This window comes from Macrotis lagotis, chromosome 2, assembly GCF_037893015.1.
Source record: "Macrotis lagotis isolate mMagLag1 chromosome 2, bilby.v1.9.chrom.fasta, whole genome shotgun sequence".
Classification (NCBI taxonomy): domain Eukaryota; kingdom Metazoa; phylum Chordata; class Mammalia; order Peramelemorphia; family Peramelidae; genus Macrotis; species Macrotis lagotis.
This window is the reverse complement of record NC_133659.1, coordinates 123,873,797-123,889,742: the sequence shown is the minus strand read 5'-3', so window position 1 is coordinate 123,889,742 and position 15,946 is coordinate 123,873,797. Positions and strand designations below refer to the sequence as shown.

General features: G+C 35.8%; 1 protein-coding gene and 1 non-coding gene across 3 annotated transcripts in view; both read left to right on the top strand.

Moving 5' to 3' along the window:
* BPNT1 (3'(2'), 5'-bisphosphate nucleotidase 1) overlaps nt 1-13,437 on the top strand; it is a 33,308-nt gene extending 19,871 nt beyond the window's left edge. The window contains exons 5-9 of one of the 2 annotated variants that reach the window (XM_074222700.1): nt 72-120; nt 5,326-5,417; nt 8,839-9,036; nt 10,222-10,327; nt 12,696-13,437. In XM_074222700.1, the coding sequence (XP_074078801.1) occupies nt 72-120; nt 5,326-5,417; nt 8,839-9,036; nt 10,222-10,327; nt 12,696-12,844 (594 nt within the window). In that variant the 3' untranslated portion in view covers nt 12,845-13,437. The remainder of the gene's footprint in view (nt 1-71; nt 121-5,325; nt 5,418-8,838; nt 9,037-10,221; nt 10,328-12,695) is intronic. The other variant, XM_074222699.1, reaches the window with a different exon arrangement.
* LOC141515698 (U6 spliceosomal RNA) lies at nt 10,996-11,099 on the top strand. Its single transcript, XR_012476454.1, has one exon. It is a non-coding gene; the product is annotated as a U6 spliceosomal RNA (small nuclear RNA).
* Nucleotides 13,438-15,946: the final 2,509 nt, after the last annotated feature.

Genomic DNA, 15,946 nt, shown 5'->3' with positions numbered 1-15,946 from the left:
TTTAATGTAGTGAGATTTATAATTGTGACTTTATTTCCTGAAACTGAATCTTTTTCCTTGCTATTTTTCAGCTGGTTGTATGGGTTGATCCTCTGGATGGCACCAAGGAATACACTGAAGGTTAGCCTCCTATTTGTAGTTTTTTTTTTTTAAGGTTTTTGCAAGGCGAATGGGGTTAAGTGGCTTGCCCAAGGCCACACAGCTAGGTAATGATTAGGTGTCTGAGACCGGATTTGAACCCAGGTACTCCTGACTCCAGAGCTGGTGCTTTATCCACTGCGCCACCTAGCCACCCCCACACATTATTTTTTGAATAAAGCAGAATAGTTTTTTCCCAGGAGTCTTAAAAACCTCTGAAACTGTGTTCTATTTGTATAAGATATTACATTATATAAATGTGAGTAATTACTATTGTTCACTAAAACACTAAATGTACTTGGAGTAGCCATCAAATATAGAGAACTTATCTATGTTAGTGAAAGGGATCAGTTGTTCTCCATAGTACAGTAGCGGGAAAAAAAGTAAGAAATAATGCAGGACAAGGATGTGATCCAGGGATAGAGTATAATACAAAGCATAAAGATGGTTTATGGCTGGTTCAAGTCTTAGCAGAGACGTCAGACTCAGGTCAGTCCATAAAATAAAATGCTGTGCTGAGAAACTGAAATGTAATTGGGAAAGGCTTAACAAAACTAATAAGAATACAGTTTAAATAAAACATAGAGAATGTTAATTTGTGTTTTTTTTTTAAATTCATGACCCATAATGATTTTGAGTTTAACATTACTGATTTAGAGTATGGTAATAATGAGACTTAGTCTATTTCTCCTGTACACCAGTAAGGGAGTTTTGTTTTCTTCAGTCAGCTTTTGAAATTTCATATATTTGGCTAAGAAAGACTGAGCATAGTTTAGCTTGATCTGTGTTACCATTGTAGATGGTAAGCCATTATCTGCTTTCAAAGCTTCAAAACTTACACAGCTGCAAGGGATTAAGGGAGGCTTAGGCTGGGTGCCTTACATAAGATTAGCTCAAAGGCTGTTGGTCAGTGAGCCCCAAATTCTGTCAAATTGTATTATGACAACCGCTTCCTTTATAGCTGGACTTTTCTGTTGCTAGCTTTAGTTCTATGGTAGTGCTAGACAGCCCTCTGCTGGAGGAGTTTCTTATTGATTAGATAGATCTTTGAAGACCTGGGTCAGACACTACCAGTGATAGATCCATCATTTCTCAGGGCAAAAGAAATCTCAAACTGATGATTTATTTTGCCTAAGGTTAAGATTAGGAGTCGACATTAGTGCCAGTTCCTGGCCCTAGGTCATCCTAAGGTTCTAGAACTTCCCAGTTAATTCTTTCTTCTTCTCTTCCTGTCTTCTTTTTTAAATAAAAGATAGTCAAGAAGCACGGGCAAGAAATTATATGGACATGAGGAAACCCTTCATCTTCCTTTTTTTTTAATAATCTCCTTAATTCCATATCTCATTGGGCCACTAGATACTGTCTCAATTTATAATCTCCTTAATTCCATATCTCATTGGGCCACTAGGTGGTATTAGGGATACTGTCTCAATTCAATTTAAAGAATATTTACCAAGTATCATCTGTACTCTGTAGGTGGTGGGAATTCAGAAATGAAAAGTATACCTTTGCCCTCCATGAGGTGCTTCCACTATATTGAGAGACATAAAATCTGTACAAAAATAAACACGCTGTAAGCTACACTATGATAAGTACAGAAGAGAAGTTCAGATAACGTGAAATAAGAATTTTAGAAGACTGACAACAATTTTGTTAGAGAAATAATCGAAGAAGGGCTTCTTTAAGGAGCTTGGACCTGGCTAAATCTTGAAGAAAGAAAAAATGTCACTGTAAGAGATAGAGAGGGAGTATGATCCAGAAATGAGTTATGGCTTCTTTTCTGGTAATGTGTCAGTCATCATTCATTGTCCTTTTAAGTTTGTGTTCAGTAATGAGTAATAAAATGCAAAGCTAATAAATGCTTAACTTGTTTTTATTTCCTCTCCTAAGGAAAATATTTCTAGTAACAGAGACTATAATACTTCCTGAAGAAGTTTATTCTACTTTGAAATAACATAAATCACTGGGTACCTTTTCCATAAATTAAACCTAAATTTGCCTAATTTCAACCTGTTGCATCTATTTCTGCTAATCTTGTGAACTAGTAGGAAGGGTAGGACAAAAATAGTTCATAGGTATTGAAATCGACAGTAAGTGAGAAAATAGGAAAAGTTTACCAATCTTCAGTAATACTAAAAGAACTGGTAAATGTAATTGCTGAGCCATCATTAGTGATCTTATTTGTGAAAAAGGGAAATGGTGGTCACTTTGAGCCAATAGTGTTTCAACAGGAATAAGTCATGCTAGGCTAGCTTTGTTTATTTTTTGACAGGGTAACTAATAAGCTAATAAGTCAAATAATGCCACAGAATAGCATCTATTGAGCCACTAGGTGGTGTAGAGGGGAGAATGGTGGGTCTGAAGTCTGGAAGATTCATTGTCCTGATTTTAAATGTGGCCTTTCTAGCTGTGTGACCTTGGGTGAGTCACTTAACCTTGTTCCCCTTGGTTTCCTCCCCTGTAAAATGAGCTGGAGAAGGAAATGGCAAACCACTCCACTGTTTTTACCAAGAAAAGCCCGAGAGTCAGACACAACTGAAATGATTGAGCATCAAACAGCAAGCATACATGCATGTCAAATGAAAGGCACTGATTGAGGCTTTCATGATAACCTTGGCAAAATCTAAATATGTCTACTGTATGGTAATAGTTAGGGAGAAATGGAATTGTTTTAAAGACTGGGAACAAAAACTAGTGATTAATAGATGACTCCCAGGGAGGATGTTTTCTGGTAGAGTGCTTTAGTGATTGGTCCTTGGCCCTTATGCCATTTGACATTATTACCACAGAATTTAGTTTCAATAAAGAGGGATTGACCTGGACAAAGCTCTAACATTTAACACAGTGGCGAGTAAGTTAATACTTAGTAATTATTACTAAGTTGTCTGGCACAATATCTAGGGAGACTAGCACTCCCTTATCATCATTTTCTAACAGTATCCTCCAGCAAAAATCCTCAAGAAAAATTCATGATACAGGTATATCCTGAATTGGGAACACTGTGGTAGATAGGAAACCATGAGAATTTTCATGATCTCACGCAGTAAATCTTGGCCCATGAAGAGTTTTTTTTTTTTAGGGTTTTTTTTTTGCAAGGCAAATGGGGTTAAGTAGCTTGCCCAAGGCCACACAGCTAGGTAATTATTAAGTATCTGAGGCCGGATTTGAACCCAGGTACTCCTGACTCCAAGGCCGGTGCTTTATCCACTACACCACCTAGCCACCCGCCATGAAGAGTCTTAAGAAGGAAAGGTGGTCTACCAGGAGTAGCTTAAGAGAAAGACTGATGAATAGGACTAACACCAATATATAAGATTTGTTTCAGTCTCATAGAGATCTTGTGAACTAGTACGAAGGGTAGGACTTTTGCCAACTGACTACTAGATTCCCACGTAATTTAATTTGCATATTTGACTCCAGTTTAAGTAATGTTTTTCATAAAATCTCAGAGAATCACAGAAAAGCAGATACCCTTTAGTCCAGTAAATTTTGCAAATTATCCCTATACTTGAATTTCCTAGAGTATCCTAGAGAAAGAATCCTCTAATCTTTCCTAGAGAAAGAATCCTCTAATCTTTCTTCAGCTACTTCTTGAGGAAGTTCATTCTACTTTTTAGGTAACATCAATGATAAGGAAGATTTTCCTTATTAAGCCTAAATCTAATTCCCAATTTCCACCCATTGCATTTAGTTGCCGTCTTAATGATCTACTCCTTGATTTCTTTATCAGTTTTTTCTTCTATTTGTCATTTCTCATAGCACAAAAATATTCCTTATAATTATATATCACAACTTGTTCGGCCCTTCCCCATTTGTTGGATAGCCTCTCAATTTCCAGTTCTTTGCCACCACAAAATGAGCTGCTATAAATGTTTTTTGTACAAATAAGTCCTCTTCCCCTTTTGAAAAAAGAAAATCTGAGGAGGTGGCTAGGTGGTACAGTGAATAGAGCACCAGCCCTGGAGTCAGGAGTACCTGAGTTTAAATCCGGCCTCAGATACTTAATACCCAGCTTTGTGCCTTGGGCAAGCTACTTAACCCCATTGCCTTGCAAAAACTAAAAAACAAAAACAAAAAAATCCTCTGAGAAATGGATCTAGTAATGGTATTGCTGATCAAAGCATATGGACACTGATAGCTCTTAGGGCATAGTTCCAAATTGTTCTCCAGGATCAGTTCACAATTCCATCAGATAATTAGTGTCCCAGTTTTTCCTTATCCTCTCCAACACTTATAATTGTTTTCCATTTTTGTCATGATAGCCAATCTGATAGGTGTGAGGTAGTATCATTTCCCTAAAAGTAGTAATTTAGAACATTTTTCATGTAGCTATAGATAGCTTTGATTTCTTCATCTGAAAACTTATGTTCATATCCTTTGATCAGGATATGACTTGTAAAATCAAATAGTTATTTTGACAGGTATCAGGAGACCGTGGAGAATGACTTGTAAAATCAAATAGTTATTGTTCATTTTGACAGGTATCAGGAGACCTTCAGCTCTATCCTAGATACCTACAATGGGAAGAAAGTAGACCTTTCTCTTGTGAACATCAGATCCACACATAACAGCCTCCGTAACCATCAACAGTCACCCACCAATCACTAACACATATCTTCTTATTTCTTTCTTTCTTCCAGAATGGCCTCTCTCCTCATGTCATTTTGGTCAACATTGACATGATGGAGTCACCTTAGATCATAAAGAATCTGAGACTCCCCATTCCAGGAAGAGCCTTACAAGCTGTGTGCAGTTCAGTGGAAAGACAGTTGAAATTGGAGTCAGAGTCCCTGACAGTCCATGACATGGCTACCATGATAGAAATGGACAGAATCTCTGTCACCTTAAGTTACTTCCTAATCCTCTTTAAGTCTCACATAAAATGAGGGTTTGAATTAACCTTGACATCAGCCATTGACAACACTCAGAATTTGCAACGATAGCTGTAGCCTGCTAACTTGCAATCAGCAGCAGCATTGTCTTTATAGGAAGACAACTTCTGCAGAGTTTATGTTGGGGAAATACTCTATGGAAAGTGGAAAATTTGTGACATTTTCTTTTTATGTATTAAGGAAAATATTGTTTTCAGATAGGTTCTAGTGAATTCATACTAAATTGAAGAACACATAAAATAATTACAGAAATTAAAGGAAAAATAAATAAATGATTTTATTATGTATTACACAGGTCTCCTGGACAATGTAACAGTTCTTATTGGAATTGCTTATGAAGGAAAAGCAATAGCAGGAGTTATTAACCAACCTTACTACAACTATCAGGTATAATATGTTAATACAGAAGGATTTCATTTGTTTTGTGGCTAATCTTGTAGATTTCAGTAATGGGCATAGAAAGGAGCCATTTTGAGACCTTTTATTCCAACCTTTGTCCTTGAAGCTCTTCTTTTTAACACTCATTAATGATCTGGATGAAAAAAAAATTATCTGATAGATGGCCAGAAATTGGGTAGGATTTGCTAATACCCTGGGATGGCAAATGATTAGAATTTATGCTCTTGAAGACAGAAATTTTTTTTTCCTTTTGTTATCTCCCCATTGCATAGCACAGTGTCTTGCCTATAGTAAGCATTTGATAAATGCCCAGATTTGATAAATGACAGACTTATAACCTAAATCTATCAGTAAACTGCAACAATGGAACAGTTATGACAGAATGAAATCTTATGAATAAATTCTGTGTTTAAAAGTATAGAGTCTGGGAGTTGTAGCCAGAAAAATCACTTTTTTTTGGTGCTGGTGGTGGGGAATTTAAGTGACTTGCCCAGAGTCACCCAGCTAAGTGATTATTAAGTGTCTGAGCTAGATTTGAACTCAGGTCTTCCTGACTCCAGGGCTGGTGCTCTATCTACTGAGCTACCTTACCTATCCCATAAAACCATTCTCTATAGAAAAAAGCTCCCTGGGAGGTTTTTATCATTCACAGCCTTAATAAAATCCAACTCTGAGATATACTAATTAAAAGGTAATGTCATTTTTGAGGTGCTTAGACACTAAGGTCCACAGCAAGTAACTTGAGAGCCTTAGTGTACCCAACCCTCTAATACTGGCTTCACTGTTGGAACCATATTTGAGAAGCAACATTGACCAACAGAAGTATCAAGCAACCCAAAAATCCAACTGTTACTATAATTGAAGCCTAAAACTGGTAAATCTTAGAACTGTACTAAGACTTTTGAGTTACAGAGTATGTTCAGAGAAGGGTTTATAAGATGGTGTTGGGATGCAGTATTGCAGACTTATAGTCCTCCAGCTTTGCCATGAAGGAAAGGAAATGAATTAACAGAACTTTTTTGTTGGGCCCATCCTTAGACATTATTATAATCCATTGTTCAGTTTGGAGTGTTTAATCCTGTTTTTTTTTTTACATTTACATTGTAGTTATTCTGAATATTGTTTTCCTTGTTTTCTTCACTTTGCATCAGTTCATGTGCTCTTTCCATCCTTTTCTGTATTTATTATATTCATTGTTTCTTTTATCATAATAATGACACAATTTGTTTAAGTTTTTCCTTAGTCAATTAGCATCTACTTTGTTTCTAGTTCTTTATAACTATATAAAAAAGTGCTACTATAAATGTTTTCTGTTTTTGACTTCCTTGGGATATATTTACATAAAAGTGGGATTAGAAGAACTTTGTTAACTTCTCTCTTAAGGAGATCTAGGAATATGACACAGAAATGACATATTAGGACCAAGGAATAATATGAGCCATTTCTCTTGAGTGATATTTAATAATCTTTGTTAGATTTTCATTTGCTCTGTTTGTTGTGCCGGTATCATTCCTGTCAATTGGAAGAAAACAGCATGATACTGTGCAAACAGTACTGGATTTGGATAGATTTGGGTTCAGATCCCACCTCCAACACTTACTAAATATGGGCCAGTTGCTTGGTTGCTAAGCCTCAATTTTTTTTACATAAAATTGTGATACCTGTACATAGTACCCACCACACTGTTATTGTGAGTTTCAAATGAGATAATAATGTTGTAAAGCACTTTGCAAATTTTTAGTGTTGTGTCAGTTATCAAAGCAGTAATTATCTCTTTACAAAGACTAGAAGGAGAAAGCCCAGTATTGTTTTTATTTTGTAATTACAAAGTTGAAATATAATCTAAGACTATACATATTAAATGAAGGAAAACTGAGAGAAAAAGAATCCTTTTAGGACTGAAGGGAAAAACAAGTAACCAAAAACACATCAGTTTTAATATGCCTAAGCACATTTTTATTTTCCATGCCATTTTTAACACTTTTTATAAAATTTTACAAAATTGTAAAATTACAAAATGTTTGTTCCTTAATGCCTTTGTGGTTGATTTTTATTTCTTATCCGTAGAAGGATATAGTTTTTGGAATTATCACAGCAAAGTGCCAATTCATATTGTGATATACTCAAGATCACATTGTAAAATCTCAACAGAAATTAGTATTGATCATTTAAAGGGGCATTTTAAGCAGAAATAAAACTAATACATAGGACCATTTATCTGTAAATATCTAATTCAAAATTATCATTAATTTTCATCATCTCTATAAAAGGTTATTGAATTAATTCTAACCCATAAAGCAGTAAAACAAAGTTGAGGAATATAATAATAAGGGAAAAAGGGAAAAGTAAAACTGCAATTTTAGCTCTTACTAACAGCAGGTATTACACTTAAGTTTTTGCCATTACAGCTACCAGGTAGTGAGTTATTAAAAATATTTTAATTTTTTTTCTCTCCCCTTGACCTTGGGCAAGTCACAGTCTCTCTGGATCTCAGGTTTTCTCATCTGCAAAATGAAGATGGTGACTAGATGATGAGTAAGCCCTCCCTACTCAAAAACCTATAATCCTGTGATTTTTCTCTTACTTGTCCCTGTAGGGCTGCCTCAGTGGCCTGAGGTTCAGCTCCAAGTGTTATTTACTTGATGTTGGCACTCAGGAATGGGGAGGTGGATGAATCCTAGGCTTAGAAGAAGCAGTAATTGAATATTAGATGCAGAAATGTATAATAAAATATTTATGGAAAGTGAAATACCATAGTGAATATAACCATTTATGTGGCTCTATATCAACCTCTTTGTATCTCATTTTCTCTTAAAAAATAAAATATCATTTTTTGTGTTTCACATAATTTTGACATAAGTGAAAAAACTTTCAGCTCTTTGAAACAAACATTAAAACAATCAATCAGTCAATATTTATTAAGCACCTAATATATGCTGAGCACTGCAGATACAAAAAGAGGCAAAAGACAAGATTTCACAATCTAATTCGGAGCTTACAATCTGATGAAAGATTCAAGTCCATGGTTATAATCTCTTTATTTTTTTTTACCCAGAAAGTTAGGGAATAAAACTTGAACCTCAATCCTATCTTTCTGACAGTCTCTCATTGACAGTTTATTCGGCCACAACTATTGTCCTCCATAATGCTCATGATATTGAATATCCTTATGATTCTGGTAGGGCAGAGAACAGTCCTATTTTTTCTATCCAGTGCATTTCAAATTATATTATTTCACAGAATAATAGAATAGTAGAATAATTCATGTTATCTAGGAGATGTAATAATTCTCTGATATCTTTTCCCATATAATTATAATAATAACATGATTAAAATAAAATATTACACTTTTCACTGGCTTTTAGATACAGAAGTATCATAAATACTGTTGTTTCATTGATTTGTTTAGGCAGGAGCAGATGCTGTGCTTGGGAGGACAATCTGGGGAGTTCTAGGTTTGGGTGCCTTTGGCTTCCAGCTGAATGAAGTACCTGATGGGAAACATATAATTACCACAACTCGTTCTCATTCCAACAAGTTGGTAAATGATTGCATTTCTGCTATGAATCCTGATAATGTTCTCAGAGTGGGAGGAGCAGGAAATAAGGTAATACATTTGACCTTTGTCAGAAATAAAAGATTGAGGGGAGTTAGAAAATATTGAATTTATTATCTTTCTTCTCCATCAGCTTCTTGTTAGTTAGAATTAGTCATTTGATAATGTTCAGACTTGTTTATTTGGTATAAATTAGTATTAAATATATGGAAAGTAATAAAATGATGCCACTGAAGTAAGCTATCAAATATAAAATTTATTCTATATCGAGTTTTTAAATTCTAAATAAAATCTATTAAAATTTTTGATTTCTTGCATTGCCCACATTAGTGTGTGGGATAAATTTACCCTAAAAGAAATTCTCAGAGACTTGGTCTGAGCAAAAGAAAGTTTATTTACTTTTCTCAAGAAAAGACTCACAATCTCACCTAGTGGTGAGAGTTTGTGAACTAGCTGTACCCAAAATACAGTCAAGATAGAATATATAGAGTTCCCCCACCCCTGCCTCTCCCTTGTCCTCCTCTCCTTTAGCATATTGGCTGAGCTTTTGGGGGTATAATCTATTCACTGAAATTTACCCTAGTAACAGACACAAAGAAAAGTTGAAATATTTTCCCCACCAGATGATGAGGTAATTTAGAACCTTCATAATTATGTCAACTAAAATGAAGTAATGTCTATGGTCAGAACGTCCTCCCAGTTTGCAGAAACAGTCTTATCCTAAAGCAAGTGGCTCTGAGACTCCTTTGGAATGCAAGGTTTTTTTGGTTTTTGTTTTTCTTTTGACAAAAACATTTGTTAACCCTGAGAGGAATTCACTGGGAACTTTCCCACACATTAGAAATAACCCTTCTAAGTTAGAAAGTAGCCTGGGTATCCCAGCATCTGTCATTAAAGAAAGCTAACAGCAAGTTTTTAAGATGATTAAATTGTTGCCTAATTTCAGATTAAAATTAACCTTTGAACATAAATAATCTTGAAAGGAGTAATTATTGAGGAACTCAATAACATTTTTCTCCTATTTGTATGACTCTTCTTCACAAGACAGACTGAACATACCAAAACTTATTTTTACTTTCTAACAAAGTCAGTGAACTATCCTACTGACTTTCTTGTGATCCTGTAGCTAAGTCCACTGAAGACATTATCCTCATTTGAGAGTAATGTGATTGAATTTATCATAATAGATCAATGTTCCTAGAGCCTATAACTTTTTTAAAAAATATGTGCTTACAGATCATTCAATTGATTGAAGGCAAAGCGTCTGCTTATGTATTTGCTAGTCCTGGCTGTAAGAAATGGGATACTTGTGCTCCAGAAGTTATTTTACATGCTGTGGGAGGTGAGTAAGCAAATTCAGAGCCTTTCTGGATGAGATAGAGGTATTTTAGGATTTTGATATACTGTAGTATCAATATCACATTCTTTTTTATTTAGTAACTTTTGACTTTTTATAATCCTCATTTCCTATTGTATTCAGATACCTATCTCATCCCAGAGATCCATCTCTTAGAATAAGTGATTTTAGAAAGAAAAAGAGAAAACATTCAGCAAAAATTATAACCAACATATTAAAAAAGTATGATATTCTGTTGTAGTATTTTAAACCTGTGCTCTCTCACATATTTAAAAAAGCAGAAGGAGGTATCTTTTCATTCTTGTCCTTAGAACCAAATTTGGTAATTATATTTTCTTTTCAGTTGTAGTTGTTACTTAACATGCATTATTAATATCAAGACACAAGTACTACTTCATATAGCATATTCATTTTTATTTAAACACTGATAAAAAAAATTATTGTACCTCATGTTTTTTGGCACAAATCTGTCAAAAACTATTTTATTTTACAATACTTTATATCCAAGTCATTTCTACTTTGGAGAGAAAGATGTCCAAATTAGCATAGTTCCCCCAGGCCTTCCAAAAAGTTTATCTATACCAAGATTTGAGGTAACATTTTTAGGAATCTTGATTTCTGAAAGATGGCTTAACATTTTAAAACAGTCTGGGGTGCTCGCTTCAGCAGCACATATACTAAAATTGGAATGATACAGAGATTAGCGTTGCCCCTGTGCAAGGATGACACACAAATTTGTGAAAACAGTTTGGGGTTAACATTTCAAAATAATAGTCACTACACACTTCCTTTGTTGACCACTACTTTGAAAGTTGTTCAGAATATATTTTCAGGTTTTTTTTTTTTTAGGTTTTTTGCAAGGTAATGGGGGTTAAGTGGCTTGCCCAAGGCCATACAGCTAGGTAATTATTAAGTGTCTGAGGCCAACTCAGGTACTCCTGACTCCAGGGCCGGTGCTCTATCCATTGTGTCACCTAGCCGTCCCCAGAATACTTTTTTAAAGAAATCTTTTTTTTCCAGAATTGAAGACTGCCCTTTTGTCACCTAGCTTCAGAAGATGGGGAAACAAAGACAAAAAAACTTTAAAAAATATTTTTTTTCCAAAAAGTTTTTTTTTTTAACAAAAAAAGAATTAAAGGTAGAAGGCAATCTTTTAACAAAAAGTAAGACTATTAGTGTGGGGTTAAAATAACTACCAGGAAAATAAATTACAGAAACACCTAATAAAAGATTAGTAACATCTGAAATGTCATTTCTTTTATTAAAACCATCTATTTTTTATTGCCTTCTCTTATTCTTAAAAAATTTTTTTTGACATTTTTTTTTGTAAGGCAAAGGGGGTTAAGTGGCTTGCTTAAGGCCACACAGCTAGGTAATTATTAAGTGTCTAAGACCAGATTTGAACCCAGGTACTCCTGACTCCAGGGCTGGTCCTTTATCTACTGCACCACCTAGCCACCCCCTGTTGACATCTTTTTTTGCATAACCTTTGTTTCCTAATGTATTCCTTACTCAACCCTCCCATAGAGCCATTCCTCAGAAATATCCGGACATTATATCTAGTGTTCTACACTTATTATGTGTGATATGTGTATATTATAGTATAGTATATTTATTGTATATAGTACATTATTTTATGTCATATATAAATATTCTGCCTCATCTCTGAAGTGGGAGAAAAGATCACTTAAGAGATGTAAATCATTTATAGTTCTGAATATTCAACTTATCTTATCTACCAGGATTAAGACTTTTATTCTTTTTAGGATTTGTTATTCTAAAATTTTTGGAATTGAGCTCATATTTAAATCGATTTTTTAACTATAGGTTTAAATGAGCAAAATAATCCTCAGAATTAAGGTTAAGGAATTAGATTTAATTAATTTTTTTTAGGTTTTTTTGCAAGGCAAATAGGGTTAAGTGGCTTGCCCAAGGCCACACAGCTAGATAATTATTAAGTGTCTGAGACCAGATTTGAACCCAGGTACTACTGACTCCAGGGCTGGTGCTTTATCCATTGTGCCACCTAGCCACCCTGGATTTAATTAATTTTAAGGATGATTTCAGCTCTAAAAATTTTATGATTCTGTTCTGTCTTTCAATTGAAATTTTAGTGCTTTAAGAACTATTGAGGTAGCTCTTGAGTAAATTAAAAATTTCACTCTTCTAATCATATTTTTCTTTTTTGTTTGCTTTCTCAACTTGGGGAGCTCCTTTAATTTTATATTTTTATATTATACGTAAAAATAATTGAAAATCATTTTTGAGAGAGAGAAAAAAACCTACCACTCTTTTTCTAGCCTAAAATGTAATGCTGAGGAATCAATGTCTTATTCATATTTTTAACCTACAGGCAAATTGACTGATATTCATGGAAATGCCCTTCAATATCATAAGGAAGTAAAGCATATGAATTCTGCTGGTGTCCTTGCCACATTGAGGAATCATGACTACTATGCAAGCCGTGTTCCAGAGACTGTTAAGAAGGCACTTATGCCATGAGGGACATATCTGCTTACCAGTGAAAAAATTGATTAGATAATCAAGTTAGTATATTTTTTTAAATTATGAAAATAGATTTAGTTTTGTTTATATCAATATTGATTAGTGGTATTATTTGTACACTAAGAGAAACCTAAATAATTGATGAATTCTGATAAATTTATAGTTCCATTTTGGAAATATAAAGCATCCACTTTATACTGGTAAGCCAGATCCATAAAACAGCCAAATTAGGAGTCTAGTGATCACAGGATGCCTAGTGACTCATGATAAGGTTTTTGGTCTACATTCTATTATTGATTTCCTGTTTAACAGTAGGAATAAAAGTGAAAGGTTCAGTTTTGAGCCTTGCTAGTATATATTATCAGCATTCCTGTCAAATTTCCTCATTTAATTTAGAGCACAAGGCTCACCTGCTACATGGTTATTTTGTAAAATGACTTTATCCTTTAAATTATTATGATTTTTATCACTATACATAAAATGTTGTTTTCTGTCTTTGTTAGTGAAATGGCTTTATGAGAGAAAGACTTTATAATAAAATTATGCATTATTTAATACTTATTGAATTTAAAAAAATACTGAATTTCTCCTACTTAAGTGTTCTAACTAAAAAGTTGTATTTGTTCTCATTTTTTTGTACAACTCTGTAAGCTTGCAAGTTCTGTAATTTCAGTTCAGTAGATAAGATGCTATGTGCAAGATATTATAATAGGTTCTGAGTGTATAAAAACATAAATCAAACGATAGTTCACCCTTCTGAAAGTTACATTCTACCCTATGACACATCATATGTACAGTTAAATACATACAAGATAATTTGAGGAGGTCAAGAATGCTGAACACTTGGGGGGGGCGGAGCCAAGAAGGCTACAAGAAGGGATGGGAGTCTTAGGAGCTCTCTGATAAAAACTCATAAACTAAGGACTCTAACTAAACTTTCCAGAGACAGAACCCACAAAGGGACCCAGTAAGGCAGGTCTCCTACTCAAGGTAACCTGGAAAAGAGCAGAAAGGCTCTGCTACCTGGGGTGGGAGGGGCGGCCGCCAGAGGGTTGGCCCTTCCAGAGCCAAAGAACTTCAGCCTCCTGGAGGCAACCCCAGGGTGCTGGGAGCCGCGGCTCACAGCAGCTGTGGAGTCTCCTGAGCTGCACCCCGGGGAGCACCGCACCGGGCACAAAGTGGGGGAACAGCGGGGGACCTCTGCCAGAGCAAGCACGTGGAGCCCAGCCCCCAGGGCACACAGCCAGCAGCTTGTTCTTTCTGCAGCCTAGACCCAGAAACAGAAGCAGGCAGAGCTAGTAAGCGGGAGCCCCCAGGGTATGAGCCCATTGAGCTGAGGGAGGGGAGTGAAGAGAGACTGTAGAGCTCTGTCCTCTGCCCCTGGAACAGGACTCTGGGCCTCTGACCACATTCAGATCCTGATCACAGTCTAGGCCCCCCCATAGAACAGCAGGACCCCCCCCACCTCAGCCCCATGGCAGAGGGGGGCGCTTATGGTCATTCACAGACCAGGAGGGAGGACAGAGCCTCACACTGAGACCCTTGTGGGAGTATCCCAAAAGCTCAGGAAGCACCCCAAACCAGGCCCAGGCTGGGAAAATGAGCAAGCAGAGAAACAAAAGGAAGACTATTGAGAAATATTTTGCAAATGAGCCCACGAAGGATCAAAATACTCAGGCTGAAGATGAGGAAGCACAAGCTCCTGCATCTAAAGACTCCAAGAAAAAACAGAAATTGGGCTCAGGCTATGAAAGAGCTCAAAAAAGACTTTGAAAATCAAATGAGGGAGTTAGAAGAAAAACTGGGAAAAGAAAGGAGAGAGATGCAGGAAAAACATGAAAATGAAGTCAGCAGCTTAGTCCAGGAAATCCAAAAAAATGCTGAAGAAAATAGCATGCTAAAAACCAGCTTAGGTCAAATGGATAAAACAGTTCAAAAAGTTATTGAGGAGAAGAATGCTTTAAAAAGCAAAATTGGCCAGATGGAAAAAGAGATAAGAAAACTCTGAGGAGAACAAATCCTTCAGACAAAGAATAGAATTCAGGGAGATTGATGAATTTACCAGAAATCAGCAATCAATACTTCAAAACAAAAAAAAAATGAAAAATTAGAAGAAAATGTGAAATATCTCATTGAAAAGACAACTGATATGGGAAACAGACTTAGGAAAGATAATTTAAAAATTATTGAAATACCTGAAAGTCATGATCAGGAAAAGAGCCTTGACATCATTTTCAAAGAATTACTACAGGAAAATTGCCCTGATATTCTAGAAGCAGAGGGCAAAATAGAAATGGAGAGAATCCACCGATCCCCCAGAGAAAGAGATTCCAAAAAACCAACCCCTAGGAATATTATAGCCAAGTTCCAGAACTCCCAAAGTCAAAGAGAAAATATTACAAGCAGCCAGAAGGACACAGTTCAAATATCGTGGAGCTGCACTCAGGATCACACAGGACTTAGCAGCAACTACATTGGAAGCTCCTAGGGCTTGGAATACAATACACCAGAAGGCAAAAGAGCTTAGAATGCAGCCAAGAATGAACTACCCAGCAAGGCTGAATGTCCTCTTCCAGGGAAAAAGATGGACTTTCAATGAACCAGGGGAATTTCAAATGTTCCTTTTGGAATGACCAGAGCTGAACAGAAGGTTTGATCTTCAGATACAGGACTCAGGTGAAGCATGGAGATTGGAGGAGAGGGGGGGAATATGAGGGACTTAATGAGGATGAACTGCATATATTCCTGCATAGAAAAATGACACTGTTAATGACTCAGTTAATAGAGCAGGTAGAGAGAGCTTTTATAGTTGAAGCACAGGAGAAAGCTGAACTCGAAGATAAAATATGGTGTAAAAATGGAGTCAGTAGAAAAAAAAGGGAAATGGAATGGGAGAAAGAAAAAGGAGAGGGGGAATAGTCCAAGATATTTCACATAATAAGATTTTTTTTTATTACAATGAGCTATTGCAATGATATGGAAGGGGGGAGGCAAGGGGGAATGAGGGAACCTTTGCTCTCATCAGAGATGGCTAGGAGAGGAAACAGCAAATATACTCAATGGGGTATAGACATCTGGAGTAAGAAGGAGGGGGGGGAG